We start from the raw sequence: 23425 nt of genomic DNA on the forward strand, positions 1-23425 counted from the left end.
ACAGTCTGTCATCATTATTAAGGAAAAAAATCATTTTAAATGCAGGGAGTAAGAAGTAAATTCCTTATGCGAACTATTTTTGAATCTATTTTTGAAAAACCTGCCTTTACACGTAGCTATAAGCACTTTTCCTCAAATATAATAGACTCACAGGGGTTTAACAAGATTATTGCAATACGGGACAAAATTTTGCCAAATGGATAATAGTGGACAGGAACACTATGTGGACTTGTCATGATTGTGAAGCACAGGGCTACAGAATGCTCAATCAAATTGCAGTGTGTGTGTGTGTGTGTGTGTGTGTGTGTGCGTGCGCATGTGTGCGTGTGTGTGTGTGTGTGTGTTGTTTGCGTGTGTGTGATCTTTTATTAATCTGTTTGACCCCAGGTTGAGTGTGCTCACAGCAGGCTAATGTGTAATGACAGAGTCCCTGCGTTAAGCTCACACCTCTGAAACCAACAAACATTGAATTATAACATCTTTCATGCTAAATACTTGCCTTTCTCTCTCTCTCTCTCTCCCTTTCTCTGCGCACACACACACACACACACACACACACACACACACACACACACACACACACACACACACACACACACACACACACACACACCTCCTCCACACACCCAGAGCATTAGCGGGAAGGAGGGGGAGATAAATCAGCAGCTAATGAGGTCTAGAGAATGAGAAGCAGGTCCTTCAAGGCACTTCCATCTATGATGCACTCTAGCATGCTATTACAATCTGTATGTGTGTCTGTCTGTGCTTGTGTTGTCTGTGAATGTGTGTGTTCATCCTGACCTCTGGGTGACATGGCAGGGGGCTAAATAAGGCCAAGAGAAGGGCAGGAAAAGGGGAAAGGAGTGTGGCCTGGACAAAGAAGGCTCCAAACAAACATGACATGTGCTTTTTCCTGCTGCCACTCCGCTGTCTGACCTCCTAACAGACTCGTGAACCTCCACACACACACACACACACACACAAACACACACACACACACACACACACACACACACACACACACACACACAAACACACACACACACACACACACACACACACACACACACACACACACACACACACACACACACTGCTGAAACCCCCAAGAAGCATTAGCATAGCCCTACAAGTGTGCTTTAAGCTTTTGCAGACAGACGTCCTACGCAGGTCAGCAAGAAAAATAATAACCTTGTTTTTATCTGCACGTTGTTTTCATTTACACATGTAGCATAGACATTTTTCTTCTGGTTTAGAGAGCTTTTTATTTTTATGCTTATTGATGCTAGATCATGTCAGCACCATCAAAGGTTAGTTCTGAGTTATGTGGTGACAGAATCTTGGGTAAAACTAATCTGTAATTTATTCAGATTTGTCTTTTGTTTGCTATTTTACTAATTAAATTATGAGTATTTGTCTTTGCCTTGGTGTTGATGCTGTAGTGCCACTGAAGGTCATATATGAGAATAATCCGATTTATTTTAGGCATGATAATAATTAAAACAGGTTTAATCCACCAAAGAAGTATCAGTGTTCTCAGCAGTATAAAACAAATCCCTCATGATCTCACACTAGACTAATCAGTTCAGTGATAGCTGAGCCTGGTCTGAGTTTGATCTAGTTGACTCTACAAAACCATGACAAGGTAAGCCCGATTGCATCCCAAACATGCCAGGTGTTGCCATGGTTTCTCTGAGACATAAAATGTGTGTGCGTGTCTCTGTCAAGCTAATTAGGGGGAAATGAGGCAAAAAGACAGCATTTTAATTGCTAATTATTAGCGGACCCCTTTTGAAAAAATAATGAATGGGGGGAGGGTGGGTGGGATGGGGTACTGCGTCCAAAAAAAGAAGAAAGCAGGAATGACAATAGTTTGATAACTCCCCACTGCGAAGCCAGTGGGACAGGGAAAACCGCAGAACCCACCCAGGGTGATGAAAATGTTTTCTTAATTCTGTTATTTTAACAGATCAGACAGGAGGATTGATTCTGATTTACTGATCAATCAAAGGCAGAAGAGGACGGATGAAGGAGTGAAACAGGTTAGTCAGGAAATAAATAAGACAAAAAAAAAATCTCCAATTGATCAATGAGCCGCAGACGGTGTAAGGTCAGAGCTTTAAGCGTGTTAAGCGCTCTCTCTTCTTTCATTGCCCCCCTCCACTCACATTCTCTCTCAATCTCATTGTTCAGTCACTGTGGGACTAATTATCAACTTTTTTTTTCACATAAAACAGCCACAGTTCGTTGCAGTGCCGCCTCTGAATACTCAAACGGAAACCCCGAGGTCCCGCGGAATACATTATTTCATTTGACGGGCGATCACACTAAAACCACCGACCCAACGCACACGTGCACACACATTCATTCTGTTCTCCACAGAGCCCCCCCCAATCACCGCTGTGCTTTTTAATTAGACTCGATCTGCTCCGTGGAACGCACACATGTGTGTGTGTGTGTGTGTGTGTGTGTGTGTGTGTGTGTGTGTGTGTGTGTGTGTGTGTGCGTGCGTGCGTGTGTGTCCGCATGTGATTGTCTTTGCTCTTTAACCGCCCGGTACAAACAAGCTGCTCCAGAGACGCGCAAACAGGAGAGATACACTTGCAACACACTCAAATACTTGCTCTATTACTTTGTTCTGATCTCAATCATCCCTCACAGAGTGGACAGTGTGATGAGCATGAACTCTCTAGGTGGTGAAGTCAACATTCTCTGCAACAGCAAGCAAGAATAAATTTTGTTTATGGCTTAAAGAAATTTAGGAGATGGAAAAGAACTGCAATGCAGCCTGGTGATAGAAGTAGTTGGTTTAGTAGTTGGTAGGTCTGTAGAACAGGCTCCAATGACATGAAAACGTTGAATCAGAGGCTGATATACACATAAATGATGATTCACGATGCCACATGTGTTGATTTTTGTAACTGATTATTATACTTTTATTACCCCACTGTTTAACTTTAAGGCTTTATTAAAATAAAATGTGTTGGAGTTAGGGTCAGGTATTGTTTTGTTGTAAATTAAGGACAAAAACATTATAGTCTTTTAATTTCCCTTCGGGAAATATAACAGTGTGTAAAATTAAAATTAAATTAGTCTAACATACAAGTGTGCTATCCTTTTAAGTGTGCTATTTGCTTGACAAACACAACTTTTACAGGCTATCATGTAATAAGAAAGAAGCAGACATTTATTTGAAATTGTGTTGATATAAAAACATTACAAAACAATGCAGATCAAATTGTCACCTTGTTCCATCAGTCATCCATGTATGAGATACTTGTTGAAATAACACCATCACACTTTCAGTCACATGCTGCCAATTCTTTCTGCCTTTTAAAATTCACAGCATATGTTTCTTGCCAGGTCCAAAAACAACATATAAAACTCTTTAGTCATAAAAAGTTATTGAGTCAAGTGCTGTCAGTAAACTTTGTGGATTAAATGTGAATGGAAAACAAACTGGTCACTTCCTGCTTGGTGGGACTTAGGGGCTTTGCTCCTCCAATAGGGACTTTCACAAGCATTTTTATGAGCCTATCAAAGCTGATGCACCTTTTACTATGGCAGCGGTGCTCCAAAGAGTTGAACTTGTGTCCGGGCCAAATCCTCCTGATAACTATTTACTGGTTTTTTTCCCCAAGTCAGGATCTCCACAGCTACTTTGCTGATAGTAATTTTCTTCGCTCCTATAGGAGCACTGACGGAAGGTAGGCAAATTGCGGGTCAAATTGAAGCCTTCAAACTGCATTTAAGAAAGAGACATGTAGAGCTCAGTGCAGGAACATGACTATGTGTTTTTGTTCAAATGTGGTGTTAAAAAACAGGACAGCAAGGGCAATCAAAGCAAATATGGTTCATGGGGCAAGGGTCAATAGCCGCATGGTTAACAGTATCACTATTATCTAAGTTGTGCTGCACTTCCCTGATATGTAAGAATGGCTGTTGTATTAGAGAAAGGCAAACTCCTTTAACCCCAACTTTACCCTCAAAATGCAATAAAGTTCTGAAGCACAAAAACTGAAAGACTAGATATGCAAGCTGCATCACCTACTCACTCATCTCAGCTTCTATCAATATTCCACTGACAGTCTTTCACCTGGAAGTCTGTGGGTTTTTATTTTTTCAAAAAAAAAATTTTTTTTTGGTCGGCTGCACTGCTTCCCCATTAGATTATTTCACTCACCATCTATCTACACTTGCCAGAAAACAAGCTTCCCTGTTCCCAGGAGCTCTCCACTGTCTTTTTTTCCCTCCCAGTCCCCTTTGGGGAATTTCCTTTATGATGCCTCTCTGTTAGAGGCAAGTCAAAAAAAGAAAAGAAAAAGCAGGATAACATTGCAGTTGTATGCTCTGTAACATTTAATGGGGGATCTTTCAGACTTGAAACACCAAAGGCTAACATGATAGCTGGAATCATAATTATGCTGTCACAAGATCTAAGAGAAACATGTAACCACCATAGAGTCCATGCACTGAATATAGATAGAAGCACTGCTTACATGTTGCTAAACACTGTTTTGGGATCTATTTTATTTTATTTTTTAAATTTTATTAACTGTTTTAATCTTCGAGGGGAAGGCACAGGTTAGTAGGTACATGCATGTATTGTGTGTACAGGCCCGTAACACACACACACACGCACGCATGCACGCACGCACGCACGCACGCACATACACACACACACACACACACACACACACACACACACAGACACACACACACACGCACACACAAGGGGCCTGTAGGCATGCAGGTGAGAGGGAGGTAGAGCGGCAGGAAGCTCCGTCGTGGTGCGCCTGTAGTGAGAAATTTGTAACGGGGATGGCGCCTTGCTCAGCAGTAGGGTGAAATACTTGAATGATTCTAAATGTAGCTTCTGCACAGTTTCTAAGCTGGTTGTGATGGCACCAGATTAGTTATTTTTTTTAATTTTATAGTGCTAGAAACCTAAAATTCACCCTTTGGTGGACAGTTTTAACTGAACTTATTGAGTAACTGTCACTCATGTTTAATTTTGAATATTACCCTTTTGTGTATGTAAGTCAAAGAATCCTTTACACTCATTATCTTTTTAATTTCTAAAGAAAAGCCTGGGCACCAAACGGTGACCTCTTATCTTTGAAAGTGACCTTTTATTTTGGTATACAATTTACTTTGGAATATAAAAAACATAGTGTTGCTGTATGCCCTCCAGCTAACATGAAGCATATTGTCCAGAGGCCAAATATCCTTTCCGCTAACTATGCATAATAACAACTGTCTCACTATCTCTGGCTCTGGAAACATGCCTTCAATGGGAACCAGGTATTTTCAATGTGTCAGAATATGGTATGAAAGCTCAATTTTCCCACCGACTCATCAAACCTTCCCTTTAGCCACTCAGGGGACAAAATAGCAGGCAGCTATGAAAGAGAATTAGACAGGTGTGTTCCATTTGGGGATATATTAAGTCAAATCTAAACCTCCACCAAGAACGTTGCTACTGTTAAGTTAAACAGGTAGCGGCTAGTTCAGTTCTGTCGCCCAAGGACGGGTTGGCGGGTTCGCCGGGGAGATGGAGGGAGTTGGAGAGACATTAAGAGGAAGGGAAAAGTGCCTTAGGTCCGATAAAATAAACAAGAGAAAAGTAGCTTAGAGCAGGAAGGAGACAAGCTTCTCTCATTGCGATGCTGGCTGGAAGGTGCTGGGGATTTGTCCTGAGGTGAAGGGGAAAACAAATTTACATCCTGTATCAGTTGTTCCTGTTTGTGTTTTTGTTATAATGGACTTAAAGGGCTTCAACAGATGGGCACGGCCAGGGAGGAGGGCATCAGTGCAAGTAAGTATTAAAAGAGTGGTTCGATCTTTCTGTCTTTGTTTTTTCTTTTACATTTGATGGTGCAGGGATGTTAAAGCTGCAATGATAAGTAAACAGTCTGATTGACTGATTGATTGTAATGGCAGAAGGGCATAATACTTTCCGCAACAGCTTCTCAAATTTCAGGTTTTCCTCGTTTGCTATTTGTTCTTTCTTTTTATGGTTCTGAATATTTTAATATATTTTTCAATTAGGAGAATTATTATTATTATTTTTTTTAGGTTTTCCATGCGTTTTAGTGTAAAATAATTGAGTTATGGAGTTATCCATCCATCCATCAATCCATCCATCCAACCATCTCAAGACAAAACGACCTTCTTGTCTTGTCTTTAGCTGTTCTTCCTCTTGCGTGTTGCTGGAGCCAATCCCAGCGAACTACAGACAAGAGGTGGGGTACACCCTAGAGGCTTCGCCAGCACGTCGTGGGGCCATGAAACCCACTCACGCACACACTCATACCTATGGACGATTTGGAGCAATCAATTCACTTAAATTGCGTGTTTTGGTGTTGGGAGGAAGCCGGAGGATCCAGAGGGAATGAATGGCATCTTATTTTTACCTCCAGTTTGATTTTAACGGCTGAACTGACAGTTTGGGAGCAGAACTTAGAACAAAACTCACTTTAAAAAAAAGGTAAATTATTTTTGACTTATGTGACTCAATATATTTTTGTCATTTGACCATATTAAATGTTCACTCCTGACAAGCTGCGGGCTCACAGGGATAAAAGTCATATTGCTGAGAAGATACAAATCATATTGTCTCAGCATTATGAAAATCTTTGTCGAAGGATAGTGAGACTTGAATCACTAATGAGTCTAGTGTTTAGCCCTCTGAGCTCCCCCTCAACCCCAACACCACCATCACCATCAGCACCACAGCACATCTTTTTGCCCCTTCTTTAATTCCGTTGGAGGAGCAACCAAAGGCTGACCCCAGACAGCATGGTCCACCTATGGGTCCCTGCTCTTCACCTTCCTCATGCACCGTGGACTGTAAATCTGTGAAGCCCCCACCTACCAACAACTCCACAAAAAGAGCTCCAAGTGATGTAGCTTCATTCACCTATGATGCTAATACTTGACAGCTAGATTCAAATCCAAATAGTAGCCACTCAGAAAAAAGTTGCTGTGTTGCACACAGTGTTTGCATGTTTTTCCAATCTGTATCAGTGTATGCGTGTGAACCTCATTCACATTCAGTGCACTTTTGCACCCCTTGGCTAATTACGCACAGGGTTTGTTTGGCGGTGGAGGGAGGGCATGTGGATCACAGGGGAATGTCAACCTTTCTTGTTTATGATGAAATGACAGAAAATCATTGGGGGGGTCAAGTATCCCCCCTCTAACCTGCCACTGCTCCGAAAACTCCTGCAGCAGTACAGAAACGACCTGGTGTGAGAAGCCTCCCCTTTAATGAGACCATTAAAGGGCCCGTCTCCCCGTCAATAGATTTCTCTCATTCTTTCTCTGACAAATTTGAATTAATAATTCAGTGCCAAGTGCCTGGGGATGTATATTTTCAGCATGAAGGACAGTTAATCCATAGTGTCCCCCCTCCCTCCTCTCTCCTTCCACTCTACTGGACTCTCTTATTTTACATCCATCCCTCTCTCCTACTCCACCTTTCCTTGCTCTCATTTGATGATGAAAGCCAGCAGGTAGAGTGCGGACATAAGAAAAGAGTGTGCTGCATGTTTTCCACACTGTCTTTTAACTTGTTTGTTCGCTGTAAGATTTTCATCTTTTGCCATTGAGTGGAGTCACCTTAAATTGGAGTTTAATTTATTCTAAAGTACTAGCCTGTGGGGGTATTACCGCCCCCACCCCCCACCACTGCCACCACCCCCAAGAGATATTGTAGGATTACATGTTTGCACACTGCCTCTAAGAAGCTGGACTTGATTTAAATTGGGACTTGACTGAATGTTGTTATTGAACCAAAATTGAAGACTTACAACACAATGACATGAGAGGAAATAAGCACTTTTGAGAGTAAACCATGGATACATTCCTCTGATTAAAAAAAAAAAAGATGAGGGTTGGGTTTTTCTGTGCCTGTTTGTGTTCTCTGCTTTAAGAATTTTAATGGAAGCTCAAATAGTGCAGTAAAAGAATAGAAAAGCAAGTGAAGAGCCTGAATGTTCATCTCCTTTTGGATTCACAAGATGTACCTTTCCCAATTAAAAATAAAGAAAAAACACAAAAACTATTGAGTAAAAAAAGTTGAACTTCAGTGCTTTATAATCACCATTTAATGAGATGCACAGATAACCTTTGTTTTCTTTCCTATTGATTTAATATAAGATACAACGCGGTATTTTATCAGTCCTATTCACACAATTTTACCGATCTTGACTACCAGCTGATCCTCTTTTATGACGCCTTGATGAGTTTGCTATCCATGTGTCAGAAATAATGCCCCAGCAATGAGTAATGTAAGAATTTACACTTTGACAGGGTAGCACTAACAGCAGCTATAAATATCAGTGCCAGGTGGCACTAAAGTACAACTTCATGCTCTAGGGCGGCTCCACAAGCCAAGATCTGACAGGGGTGCCCAAAATGTTCATTTACATTTCACAACATTTCAGATGTTACACAGTCTGTGTTTGTTTGCTTGAAGAGAAAATTGATCGACACCCTTGCGTGTTACAATATGTGCTGGCTCGCTTACCCTTGTTTTCCAGGAGATCTATAGGCTTACATTACACAACTTCAGACTTTTGTCATTATGTCCACTATGGATCTGGAAAACAGGGCAGGAGTGAGATTTTTTTTTCATCATTCTGAACATAGACAGAATTTTTTTAGCCACGGTATCTTATCTCGTGGACACTTTGAAAGTAGGTGAAAAGGTTGTGCATAAGACCAAGACCAGACAATCAAACTTTGATGCCAGTGCATCAATTCAAGACTTTTGATGAGTCACATGAGTTTCAAACTAACATGGGGCTATTTCTCAGCTGTAAAGTCATACTAAGCCACCGCCAAACCAATAGCTATGCTCTGTGTGTCTTAATGTATAAGAAATATTCCCAGGGCTTTGTTGCTTAAAATATCCATTCAAGACAAGAATGAAGAGGCAAGAATGTTGAAGTTTAAGAATAAAAGGTCATATAGCGGGTATGGGCTCAACTGAGAGAGGGAAAGGGTGGCAGAACAAGAGACAGCAAGCCACAGCACCTGTTGGATCATCTGTGCCTTAAAACATCTAATCACTGTCTCTGGTTACGCGTACACACACGCTACAGCATGCACACACATCACCTAAAAGGTCCACTGTCCTCTGCCGTAGCAGACGTATCTTGTAACAACATTGTCATGTGCATGCTTACACACACACACACACACACACACACACACACACACACACACACACACACACACACACTCGCAGGCACGCACGCACGCACGCGCACACACACACACACACACACACACAGAAACTCAAAGAGCAACAGCAAGAAAATGTAAAATCTTATAGCAGCCACCTGACTACCATATGGCTTACCACCACCATAGTTTAAATGCATACCACAGTACTGTACACACTCACACAGAAACACAATGGCTCAATATCCACATGCCAGACAGTGCTGTGATGCCAGTGAGCTCGACTTGTAATATCAGCGTGGTAGATGAATGGGGATTATTTTTACTTCTGCACGTCACACACTGACAAGGTTAAAGTTAGCTTAGAATCAGCACCAAAGAGTGAGTTCAGTTCCAAAAAACACAGTGTTTCTCTGCTGGAATGTGAGGCAAATCAATCACAGCATTATACTATGTGGACGGTAAGCATTTTCAAGTAGCCTAGCATTTCATCCCCTTTACCTGTCTCAACTGTTACAACTCACTCCACACCTTTGTCTTTCACATATCCAGTATAGTAATGATTATCCAATGAGTAACACTAACGACACATCATGAGCTGTGATGCCCATAAATGTCTCGTCATAAAGATTGGTCTTTGCGGTGGAGATGACAGCAGCAACACTTGTATTGTAGCAACTACTGAGCCATTAATTGCAGGAATGAACTGCTGTCATTCACATTTACAACTTTATGAATGATTAACAAGCATAGGAAAGGTTGATCTTAGGGTCCATCTGATTACCTGATTACTTTTGAACATCTGATACACTTAATTACTTAGGGAAAACCTTTTTTTTTGCTTCCTGTGCGTGACAGAGAGAAAACCAATCACCAATTACATGCATGTTGATGAAACTGTCCCGACAGTTGTGTAACTCTTTGGTGTTGATTATATACAATATCTAAGTAACTTGGTGTGATCAATAATCTTCATAGCAGTGGCAGCAGCAGCAGCAGCAAAGGAGACGACATAGATGCGCTGTCATATAGTGCTATTGCAAATCTGCAACTCGAAAGGCAAAAATTAATGCTCTTGAAAACAACGAAAATGGACCAGACTTAAAAGACGCACAAACATATGTGTGCCATTCAGGAAGACAACAGCTTGTGTAGGCGATATGGAACAAAATCAAATCTGTAGTCTGAACAAATTATTACATTCCACAAATTTAAAGGGAGGGAATAGATCATATCTGCTTTACAAATCATTCAATCCAAGAATGGACATTTTTTCTGTAATGCTTCAACATATGCATAATCTCTTCTCTGAGTGTGTTTGCTTCCACTAATGTGAGCCTGTTCTCTGCAGAACCCTGAACAGCCAAGGCCTGTCCACCCTACCCCAAACACACATCCTTCAGTCTTTAATTGGAGAGGAGTAGTAACCTAGCTAGCACAGTGCTGGGACCCAAGTTGCGGCCACTGAGAATGCATTAGCATTAGCTTTGCAACAGACTGACTTGTACATAATGATTACCTCAAGCTCTGGCCACTGGGAGCAGCCCAGTGTGTGTGTGTGTGTGTGTATGTGTAGGTGTGTGTGTGTGTGTGTGTAAACACACACACTCCAAAATGCACACTGGTATAGACTCCCTAACCCCGTCTCCCCCTGAACACCCAATCACGTAAACAAACAAGTGTAATGTAGCCACAGCGGTGGGATGCACGATGATCAGGGGAGGAGGCTGGAAAAAAAAAATCAGTTGCCGCCATTCGGCAGAAAAGCGTGTGTAATGAACTTTAGTTCCATTGATCGGGATTGAGAGTACAGGACCAGGGGCTGTTTGTCCCAGAAGAGCTGCCGCACCGCACTGCTGCTCAGTAGCCCCTCATAAATGTTTGAGAGGCCTGAGCGGCTCCAGATGCACCATACCTGGGTTACAATCCACACACATCCAGGTTGATGCTGATGATGGATGGATGGTCAGTGGTGGTGGTTGAAGTGGTCGATCGTATTTTAGTTTGATATCATTTAGATGGTGTACTATACAGGAATTTTAGTGGTGGGCATCAGGATGTGTGTGAAGTCTCTGTCCTTGCACAAATAGTGATATTTACAAGTATATGTTATTTGTTTTACACCTGAACTCATAGGCCCTCAAATACCCCCAGAAAGTACATATGAGTAATATTACTGCAGGTATCACTTAGAAAACACCTGAGGTGCCAGGTGGATCGTCCAGGCATCCTTTTGACTGCTAAGTACCAGCTTGCGGGAGGTCCTCTGCGTTATGCAGTTGGTAATAAAAGTTGAACATTGATTTTCTGTAGCAGCTTGTAACTGTTAATGTTGAGACATCAATAGCTAAAGCAAAGCACTGGTGCCTTAATAAGAGACAGAGAATGTGGAGGGCGTGAGCAGAGGCTAACTCTAAATCACAGAATCTATCCCTGCCGATCGATAGGACAGTAACTGCAAGAGTCCCTCTGCTTTCCTAATGTTTTATAATAAACTGACAGGCTGTAATAAGGCCAAAGGAGAGGGAGAATAAGAAGGAGGGAGGGAAGAGATGGAGGGCAACAGTTTCTCCATAGCTTGTCTGTCTTAAATCACCCCACATGGGAGCATGGGTGAAAAGCAGACAAGGAGGTAGGTGGAATGTAAGAATTTTTTCCTTTGGTTAAAAAAAAAAAAAAAAAACTTACAGGAGAATTTGTTTAGTAGTACACACTGCTACAGTAGTTAAAGAGTGTATTGATGAGAGGGAGGAGAAGCTTAGGGGATGTGTACTGTATTGCTTTGGGGAGGTAATGGCTTAAAGTGTATATTAAATCCTACCACCACTGTGCCGATGTCATCATATCAGACAGCACGTGTTTTGACTTACACTGAGTGTTAACAGTGTTGATATTCATAAACAAAGCAGTACACTGTGTACGTGGTTAGTAAATGTTGACAGATGGTGTCACTCAAATCTCTGCAGCAGGAGAAAAAGAGGTAACTAATAAACAGATTTTTCCATTTGATAGTAATGCTCATCTGCCATACACTTTGGATCTGGATATGATATATTTGTATTCTTAATCAAATGTGAGACATTACTGAGTTTTATAAAAGTATTTAATCACCATTACAATGTTATGTCATAGACCTCAGTTCTACTGTATATCTATGAGATTTCAAATACAGTGATTAATTATATTGTTTAATATTATGGTGTGTTGATTTACAGATCTTCACTGACACCCCCACCCCCTAATTATGTGGTTTTGCTCTCTCATAAATGGCCTTGTTTGCACAGATAAAGAAGGGTGTCAACATAATTGCAATGGAAATCCTTGTAAGCATGTGATAAGACTTAAAAAGAGAAGGAAAGGCGACAAACTCAAGCTGTAAATTGAAGTGATGCTTTGGTGACTATCTGGGAAATGTTGAAACTAATATATCTCTCTTGAGATATAAGACTAAGGCTAAAGAGGGACTCAGGTCAAGGGTTAGAGCCAGTGATCCTCGATATCCCTGTCACCACCACAACTCACTGTAGCCTCTGCTGAATGACAACATCCTGCAGTACTGCCAGGTAATAGCAGTGGGCTGGAGACCTGGAGCTTTTATTGCTTGATAAAGTCTGAAAGCCTTTTAGACATCCTCATTACACGGAATTCCCTACAAAGTGGCAGCTGACATCAGGAGGTGACTGCATGCAATGTTAGATTTCTTAGGTTAGAATTGACAGAAAATAGGGAGAAGTATTAGGTTCATTGCTTTAGGGCACACTCACACCTACTCCTGATAAGATGAAAGAAAATGAAAGGAAAAAGTGAAGACACTCAAACATGATTAACAAGGTATGTTGGGAACAAAGTTTGAACAAAATTGTTTGTTTGTTTCCTGGGTCGCAATGATGCCTGACGGAAGGTGATGGGGGTAAAAAGATTTGTTTGAAAGACGAGAGTCCAATACTGTTCAATCAGCATGTGTTTGTGAAGCACTTTGCCAACTTTCAAAAAGGAGTGATGAAAAAGCACTAGATGCAGTCACTCTGTGCATGAATTGCCCTTTATGAATGTCATATACACATTTGTCGTAGGCCCGCTGCCTTTTCCATTACTGCTATGATTGCAGCAACCCAGCCATTAAGTCTGTAATTCACAGGACACACAAGCATTTGTCACACATAGACAATGAAGCATGATTCTGGCCACCTTTCACAGATGTCACACAGCATACTCACTGGCTTTTCTCATACATTTCTGCAATGAAAAACTTCACCACTGCACTTAAATTACGATTATTCACGTTAGAAATTGCACATTAATCAAAGCAGTGCATGTGTAAGTTCTGGAAACACACATTGACTTCAAATTTTCAAAAGACTTTATCTCGTCCGTTTTTAGATTGTTAGTGATACTGATCCTTGTCTCCTTGTAGGAACAAAAATCAGGATGCATTTTCCGGACTATATATTATCATAGTATAATTTATCTTCATTTATAACTGTAATTTCAAGTGTTTCTTTTACTTTAAATAAAATGGGGTTACATATAGATAAGAGGTTAAATGAAATCTTGTTAGCTGCGGTCAGTCTGGAAAACTTGATTTACTGACTGATTTAGATGTTTCCTTGTCTCTCTTGAGAGCAGGATTTCAAGTTGCGCTGAGGGTTCCCTAGGGCCAACAACTCAAAAACATTAACCATACCTTTATACATGTATTGATCAGGTCAAAGGTACAGATAAGTCCATTCTGTTGACACACAGCACAGCACAAAGCTTTGGTACCAAACAGAGAGCAACAGAAAAACATCTGTATTATGTTTAATTAAGTTGTTGTTTCTTTTTTTCTCTCTCTTTTTTCCCGCTTTTATGTGCTTCTTCATTTGGACATCAGCTCAATGGGTCTAAATATTGAACCGTTGCTGCTTTTTGATGTTAATCAATTCCTGACTGAATTCTAAATGATTTGATTCATTTTAGGAAATTAATATTTTCAGGTCTTATGGAGGGGAGAAATTGTGGTGTGCATGAATTAGCCAGCTTCATTCCCTCACTCGCTAGCCAGGGATCAGTGCATTGATTCTCAGCAGCCTCCGCTTTTTCTTAATTAGGATGTACTTGTCTGGGAATTGTGGTTTTTTTTTCTTATTCTGTGTAGAGATAAATAGTACAGAGGTTTAGTGAGAAAGTGAGAGACAGAACACATTTTCATCAAGGTTAATCGCTTTTGATGTACTCTTGTTATTGTCAGCAGATTGGTGAACTTGCACACCAAACACACAAACAGTCCAGCTTAAGTGTGTGGCACACTGCACATTCAAATGAGAGCAACATATTAGCATATTAGTCTGTTGTTTGTGGAGGGTTAATGAAGTGTGGGAAGTGAGATGTAAATGCAGAGGTGGATTAAGCCAATAATGAAAGATGGAGAATCGTGTCTTTTGTCACAATTTCACATGTTTTAATTACAATTAATAAAGACTAATGAAGTTGTCACCTTAGAAAATACATTCGTGTTTCCACATGCAAGCCACATTTAAAGGACTGTAGTTAAGACATTTTAAGGAAAGGAAGGGGAAAAAGAACTGCTGAAGGAGGAAGGAAAAAAGATAGATAGTGGCTCAGATATGGCTGAAGATAAATGAGGAGAATTGGAGTTAGATGTGAGGATAGACTTGCGATCGATCACAGAATACAAAGATGGATGTGAAAAAGAAAAAAAAAAGCAAAGGCAGACCTGTGAGAGGAACGACAGTATAGAGGGGGAGGATGGATAGTGAAAGATGGAGGGATGGATGGATGTGTGTCTCTAAATTCCAATCTCAGAGCCTGACTAATCACTTGACATATAGGTAATGTGGTGCTGAGGCAGCTCTCAAATAACTGACTGTCTTCGTTCTTTTTGAGTCGATGACACCTCTGATTTCTGATCACTGAGTCACAATAAAGACCCGTCAATATCAGACACAATTTTACTTTGTTTTTAATCCGTATTAGATTTTATTAATTTGTTTCATAATTTGAAAATGGACATTTTTACCTTCAGAGAATCATATTGGTTGGATTTCAAGCAGTATTTAATTTTTCTCCAACAAATAATGTTTAAGTCTCAACACAACTGCATTCTATTATTATCATTATTATTGATCGCTGACTCGATTAACTCAAAAAGTAAGTGATTCCATTCTAAACTTACCATGACCACTATTTATGTGATGACACAAAGATCTATCAGTTGTAATCTAACTGGGTATTGAAATGATTAGTATTTTGATTAAATTACTGCAATAGGCAATTGATGGAACAACCACTGCAACTTCATGGCCTGAAATCCTCCTCCTTTTATCAGATTTTCACTTCTCTAGTTCTGCGTAAAAGCTTCAATATGTGAACATTTTCGGGCTGTGTCCACAAATCTCCTCTCTCCACTGGGAGCATTTACCACCTAGTGCTGGTCTGGCAGCTCCTCTGGTTTTCCTCTCGGTTGACAAGGACTGGCAGCATCTGTCTCTTTCAATTACACCTGATGGGGTCTGACCCCCACAACTGGGTTAACTGGTTGCTGGCTGAACACTCTCTGAACTCTGTCACTGCCTTTGCACTGCCAGCATGGAAACTATCTGTGTGGTGGCATGCATCAGGTATAATTACTGACACATTTTTTTCAGCAGGTTTCAAGGAACATAATATCACTAAACTAACTTTTGTTTTTTGGAGAACACATGCTCCTCTTTATTTCTTGGAGAAAGTTCTTTGCTCCTTAATGTCATACCTGGAGCTTCCTCGAATAAAGTCGTAGTTGTGGTTGGCAGATTATTCACTTTATGGAGACTTCTTTCCACTTCCCTCACCCTGAATTTGAACTTGTGACCCATTTCTCACCTCTGAGCTTCCGTGTCACCTGACCATATATAAAATAACTTGTCAGTCTTTCTATTAGGTCTTAAAGGAAATCAAAGGCCCATTAACAGTTTTCTGAGACCATACAAAAAGTGGTAGTAATCCTTTACTGATCTCTGACCCCGACAGCACTCAGTTTCTCACTCCCTGCCAATTTGTGTATCTCTTGCCCGTTGCACAATGCACTCAATCATTGCTCGAAGTCTTATAAACACTTAAGAGATCAATGCTTTTAGAGTGATAATCTCCTTCTTAATAGGAGGAAGCCCTCATGGAAGAAGAAAAGAGTGACATAGTACAGGTAGAGAGAAAATCATTAGTGAGACAGATAAAGAGAGAGAGAGAGAGAAGCCAAGATAAAATAGAAATAAAGTTTAAAAAAAGGGGTGTCTAGCCCTGAGAATAAAGACGTGAACAAATCAGGACAAGTGTCTCCTCTCAGCCAGTGTGACTTCTATATCCTTGTCTTTATCGACAACTGGCTTAACTGAGAGCTCCTCTGGCAGGGAGGATGTGACTGATTGTCAATCCCCAGGAAGAGAGGGAGCTGAAGAGAGAGGAGGGGGTTATATACTGCACCACTATCTCCATGACTTACATGGGATGGCAGTCAGAGAAGTGGTACCTGTAATGAGCTTGGAGCAATTAAGACAACCATAAAATGATAATAAAAAAACCAAAAAACACTGACATTTTATACCTCACGCCAATGTCAGATATTTAATTTAAGTTAAATAACAGGTGAATATTAGATTTATGAGGCAACATTTAAATTCAACTTGTTGTCATCAGTATCTCGGCTTTAAATATGTTAAGTAGAACAACAACAGATTGTAACCTGTTTTATCAGACATCCACCTTATTGATATGTATACACTGCATCTGAGAGTGCAGTAATCAGTATGAGAGATAAAATGAAGTTAATAAAGATCTTTTAGTTCAGTAGTTGGTGCAGAGCAGCCTCCATGCATCATTTCACTACAGGTCTCATTAATTGGCTGTGCTTGTAGTTCCAAAGCAGCTGCGTGAACATATGCACAGAATCCACACCTGCTCTCTTTACCGCCACACACATTATGCACTTCCCCTCAGGTAAATGTGAGCATCTCATCAGGCCTCTAACAGCCAATCACACACATATCTGTGTTCAGCTGTGTGTGATATTTAATCAGACCAACCGTAAATCTCCAGGATTTACATCGCCCCAGCCCCTCCCCACCCATCATGCACACTTATCCCCTTGGCCACCTCTCCGGCGTCTGTGTCAGGCTTCTTCTGCGGGAAGCCGGGGCGCGCTGGAAAACAGGCACTGCCGGGGGCAATACACATCCCTCAGGTGAGCCTTTCATTATGGATGATGTTTCTGCCAAATTATTTAGTCCCAGCATCAACCCCACCACAAACACCTAATGCACACACACTGCAATCACCCACAACCCTCCCTCGTTGCTGTTTCGCTAACACAAACGTTAATCCTGCCTGATCACCTCGGTGTGTGTGTGTGTGTGTACATGCTTTTTCCCAGTAATTCATTAGTCCCTCTATCTTTGTTTGGAGGTGATGACCCTGTGGATTACAGATAGATGGAGGGAGAGGTAAGTTAGGATGAGAGGATGATGTAAATATTCATCACATGTATGCCACTGTTGTTCTCACTGCCATGGACGGGGCAGTGAGAACCCTTAACATGGCTGCAGGACTGTGTGTGTGTGTGCGTGTGTGTGTGTGTTCTCGTCTGTATGTGTGTGTTTGCGTGTATGTATTCCTAAAGGGCCATTTGTTGCAGACTTGTTAGGAAAGAGACAGAGATGACAGTCTCCTGGCTATGTCTGACCTTGGCTTAGAGAGTGGAGTGCAGCTCTGGGATCACACACACACTCACCCACCCACCCACCCACACACACACACACACACACACACACACACACACACACACACACACACACACACACACACACACACAGTACATAGTATGCTCTTGTCCCTTAACTCATTTGGCTACTTATCCTTCCACTTTCCTCCGTTCCTAAATCTCATGTTGTCTTTCCCTTCCTGGCCTCAGCTCCCTCTGACCTGATCATCCAAAATGTTTATTAGTGCTTGCCACCTACTGTGCCCCACTTCATCTTCTTCTCTCTTTTCCTCTTTAATTTATTTTGATCACTGGGATCGAAGGGATCAAATTCCCTTCTTTTTTTTCCAAATTCTCCAAATTGCAGTCAGATGGGAAAAATATAAATTCCCTTTGAATATTCCCAATCTTCATCAGACTCCTGGCTGTATGTACGTATCTTAATTCTACTAGTTCACCTCTCAGCTCGGTTCTATGGTCCAAAGTAAAACAAGGCCTCTTTTTTTTTTTTTTTAGACATTTTTGAATTTCTTAATTAAACATCATTCATGCATTCTCATTCCTTGGAAACAGCAAAAGATTCTTTTTATGTTGCATCTTTATCCCTGCTACAACACCAGAGAACAGAAAACTGTAAATATAAACTGTCCACTTAGTTTCACATTTTCAACTGACATTGAGAGCCCTCCCTTTTCAAAACTTTATGTGATCATGTCACGAGTGATTAACTCATGAGACAGATAAAGTGTGCCTCACAAAGTTAAATAAATACAATTTTTTTTAAAGCTTTATTTATTTTGTTTCTTAAAGTTTACAAAATGACCATCCATATCCACTTCCTCACTTTTTTTGTCCCTTTCCGACCAGTGGCACCTTCCTTCCTCCCCTCCTACTTCCCCCGTCTTCTGTTCCTCATCCTCGTTCTGCCCCCATAGATCCTGTACCAATACCAAGAATCAGTTTTACCCCTCCTCCCTGTGTGCTTACATTTCCTTTTGCTCCCATCCTTCCGACTTTGTTCTCCCACATTGCATCACACAGACCTTTATCCTGTTGCTACCATGAAAAAAGCAACTTTGGAACAAAAGGCAAGAAAAAAAAAAGGACTTTGATTTACAAATTGTCCCTAATATAAAGGGGCCATGTGTTGACCTGCTGAGACTGGGCAGAACCATGAACCAAAACTCCTTCTTTGACTGTAAATCCCCCATACCTCCAGTTTGTATGAGACTCACCCAGGCTGAACAGAACCAGGAACTTGAGGCAGACAAACTCTCGCTGGTCAAACTGCAGGGATCGTAGCTTGGCAACCAGCTCCTGGGCGTGGCTCAATAAGTTGTTGAGGGTGGCTCCGGCCTGTGATGCAATCACTGCATAGTCCACCTGAATAAGCAGGCAGAAAGGGATGCAACAAGATGTTCAGTATTTCATATAGTGTAGCACAAACACATGCGAACTGTGGTTTATATTAAAGTTTTTGACCATTAATAAATAGTGTATAGCAAATGACACTAAAAACCTATTCATGTGTTTCATTCATAAACCGGGAATCTCTTTGATTAATAAAACGTATTTGTTAAAATGTCATCTACATTATAACAAGTATAACTAAAACATATGAATGTACCTTACATCACCACTACAAACTCCATGTAATCAGTTTTTATTTTTCTACATGCCTACCTGCATTCTCATCAATAGATAGATAGATAGATAGATAGATAGATAGATAGATAGATAGATAGATAGATAGATAGATAGATAGATAGATAGATAGATAGATAGATAGATAGATAGATAGATAGATAGATAGATAGATAGATAGATAGAATGGTGGACAGACAGACAGACGCAGACAGTCAGACAGACAGACAGATAGATGGATAATCTTTGGTAAACCCATCTCTCAAAACAGACGTACACTTAAGCACAAACCACATACACACACGTACGTAGACCCTTTTCAGGTGCATTTCATATCTGCAGCTGCAGCACATTTGTCAGGGAGACAAGACCTTAGCTGCCACTCAAAGTAAGCAGAACCATATTAAATTTTTATATTTATTGACAATTCATTACCATAATTGACTGTGCTAGGGTTTCCAGGGGAACATAGATGTTGGCGTGTGCAGCTCCTTAAGCTCAGGGAGGAAGAGGGTCCCTGTGAGCCTCAATTTGCAATTAAAAACACCCCTGGATTTTGAATTTATTTATCCCTTAAATAGCATGGTTGGGGGCAGTTTTTCATTTGCCTGAAGAAGGTGAGAGTCGAAGCAAATACATATTTTTCCTCTGCCATTTTCCTTCATCCCATGTACTCCTCTCCCAGTTACCCATTTGTCCCTCTCTTCTTCTTCCTGCATTCCAGGCAGTAAGAGTTATGACTAAATGAAAAGCAACCCTTTCCAAGGTGTCAATCAATTTACATAAAATCAACTGTGCATGAAATAACTTCATTGAAGGATTGGACTGTTGACGGTGATGCCTTAGGTTATTGCCTCAGGCCTTAAGTAGAAAGAGAGAAGAAAAAAGGCTATATTGTCACTAAAGCAGACTTAGCACTAACCCTGATGACCTACGCATCAGTCAATCAATCAATATTACTTTATCATCCCTCCTGGAGAGACTTTAAGAGTAAATATAGGAAAAAAATTCTTCAAATCTAAGCCCATCATGAATATGATTAACAATCTTAACAGAACATTAAAGATAAATATGCAAGCTGAGACCAGTTTGGAGCTTCAGGGGCTTTGCATGCATGTGGATGATAGAGATGGATAATGCACCTTGTTTGAAAGCAAAGAAATCTGGACGAGTAGCGCTGCTGTCTGAATTCTTTCATCATTTGAATTTCATGTACATCAGGAGCACTGTGATATCAAAATATCAGGACTCTTCTACCAAAAACTAGCTGCCAAACTGCAAGGTCTCACTTAATCATTCAGCAGTTCAGTCGAGTCTTTGTCATTTCATGTTTGCATAAATTGTGTAGAATTTACACTGTCTGTTTGATTCTATGACAGGATGAAGAAAAACCTTTTATATTACAAAAAATACTACAGATGCCCATGGCTGTTTCTGTCTGCTGTCCGTACATAATGACATGTGATGGTTCACTGAAAACAAGGAATTATCAAGAAAGGTAGACAAGAGCAAGACGGCGACACAAAAACGACTCCTGCTGCAACAGTAAATCTGTAGATCAATGGAAACTTTTTCAAACGTTTGCATGCAGTATGTTAATAACAAGACAGAAGAGGCAACAGGATTCAATGCAAATGTCAAGAGGCATCACATTACTAGTTCCACAAATCTTCTTGGAAAAAAATAGAACATCCAAAACTTCTAGCTAGACATGATCTGCCTTTCAGTAACTGTAGAAGGAAAAACTTTTTTTTTTTTTCTGTTACTGAATGTGAGAGAAAAACGTCAAAAGTCTTATACTAAATCTTTTTGATGAATAACAATCCAAGGGTACCAATTGTGGTGTGCTAGAAATAGACCAGGAGGCATCATAGAGATAATATGATGCTGACTCTGAGATTAGGAAATTTTGGTCGGATAAAGATCTATAAAAAGAGTTTTAAGAAATACAAAACAAATAACATGAACAAAAAAAAAAAAACAGACAGTAAATACTCAGGAAGATGAAAAGGTTCACTAAAGAGGTGAGTTTTGTCACAAACTGTTTCCTCCCTGAACATGGCAAGGTGTTGTTCGCAGTTTTAGATGACTTTCAAGCACCTGCTGATAAGTACACTGAAGAGAACATCACAAGTCGCTCTTCTGTCCTGACTCAAAAAGCTCCACACTTGTCATTACATTATAGCTTCCTGTAGACCATCATAATTAGTATATTATGGACTTACGTAGCAAATGCACAGTCCAAACAGTAACTATGTGATTTGTCTCTTTGCTTGTGTGTGTGACATTGTGAGTGTGTGCATAGCATTTGCTTAAGGTGATGCTGCTGCTGCGTTCTAAATATCCCTGGTGTTGTTGCCGTGCTGTCACCTCTGGCCAGGCAGAGAATAATGGGAAATAATGAACTGTTACAGAGAAACATAGGCACGCACGCGCGCACGCACACACACAGACACACACAGACACACACAGACACACACACACACACACACACACACACACACACACAGACACACACACACACACACACACACACACACACACACACACACACACACACCAACACCAGCTGTTCATTAACCAAAGCATGCAAACGAAACTGCCGTCCTGTGCCTCCTGTGATTATCAGATCCTACCCTCCTCTCCGTCCTGTTTCTCCTCCTCCTCCTTTTCTTCCTTGCTACTGTGGCTTGTTCAAACCACCTCATCCTCTGGCTTTTTCATCTCCACCTTGTTTCGTCTCGTTTTTGCCTTCTTGACCATACCATCTTTCTTCCTCCACTCTTTCTTCTGTATGTTCTCTCACTTGTATAATTTTTTCCTTTCTTCATTCCATGCCCTTTCCTACATAGTACCCCAATATTCCTCCACTAATCCCCCCACCTTTCTTTCTCTTTCTCCTGACCTGGTCTCTAACTCCCCACTTCCTTTCTATGTTCAAGTAATCTAGATTGGTTTGTTTATACCGCCAAACTGCGACCAGTTTTAAAACCTTTTTTACTTATACTTCCAAAAAATTACTTAGCAAGGTTGTGCTACCACCACTGGAAGTACTATGTCAACCTTTTCTACGAAAGCCTTCTTCTTAAACTACTATGATAACCTACCCTAACCTCAACTTCTTTCAGACTCACTTGCCTCCCTACAATATTTATTCCAGCCTCTACTGTTGCAAAACATTTTGTCAATGTTTGTGAGGTAATTAATAGTTAATAACTCCTCATCTCACTGACAGCCATGTCACTGGTCAGGAGTATTTTCATGATGGGCAGTTTGCTGAACATCTAAAATGCCTTTACAGGGTTTGTGTGTTTGCTGCTTGACAAGATATGTGCGAGTGTATGTGTGTGAAAGCATAATCACTGCATCAAGATATGTTGAAGACTTCTATTTTGAGCCTCAGGCAACAATTCCAACGTATATCCACAACGTCCACAGTAAAATAGATAAATAAATAAAGACTTCTTCATTCGTTCACTGACTCACTGTGCTGCAGCAGGTGTAAGAATGTGCTTTATGCTTTCTCAGGTAGAGGAAAAGAATTCCAAAATATCCCTCAGGTGACATTAGCATTTATCTGTATGCATAATCTTTTTTTAAATGACGCACTGATTCCTCAGTGGCCGGATGGCCAATAAGCTGTCAGTGAAATATGGAGTACCCCAATCCCTTTGAAGAGTTGGGAGGAAAACTGAAAGGTTAGCAGTTGCTGAAAGTGGTATCACCGACTCACCTGCTGGCCTGTAACCAATAGGATGGAGCCCTCCTTGGCGTGCACCACCTGCCGGAAGACATGGTCAAGGATGAGGAGCTCGCTCCAGCAGTTCTGCAGGAGCTTCATCTGGTCGTCCACCTGTT

At 40.8% G+C, this 23425-nt stretch overlaps 1 protein-coding gene across 1 annotated transcript in view; it reads right to left on the reverse strand.

The window, feature by feature from the left end:
* Window positions 1–23425, reverse strand: part of nr5a2 (nuclear receptor subfamily 5, group A, member 2) — a 74849-nt gene that overhangs the window by 2241 nt on the left and 49183 nt on the right. Inside the window, exons 5-6 of the mRNA XM_068320174.1 lie at window positions 23301–23420; window positions 19159–19306 (exon numbers count right to left, since the gene is read on the reverse strand). Of these exons, the coding sequence (XP_068176275.1) occupies window positions 19159–19306; window positions 23301–23420 (268 nt within the window). The remainder of the gene's footprint in view (window positions 1–19158; window positions 19307–23300; window positions 23421–23425) is intronic.

This window comes from Antennarius striatus, chromosome 7, assembly GCF_040054535.1.
Source record: "Antennarius striatus isolate MH-2024 chromosome 7, ASM4005453v1, whole genome shotgun sequence".
NCBI lineage: Eukaryota > Metazoa > Chordata > Actinopteri > Lophiiformes > Antennariidae > Antennarius > Antennarius striatus.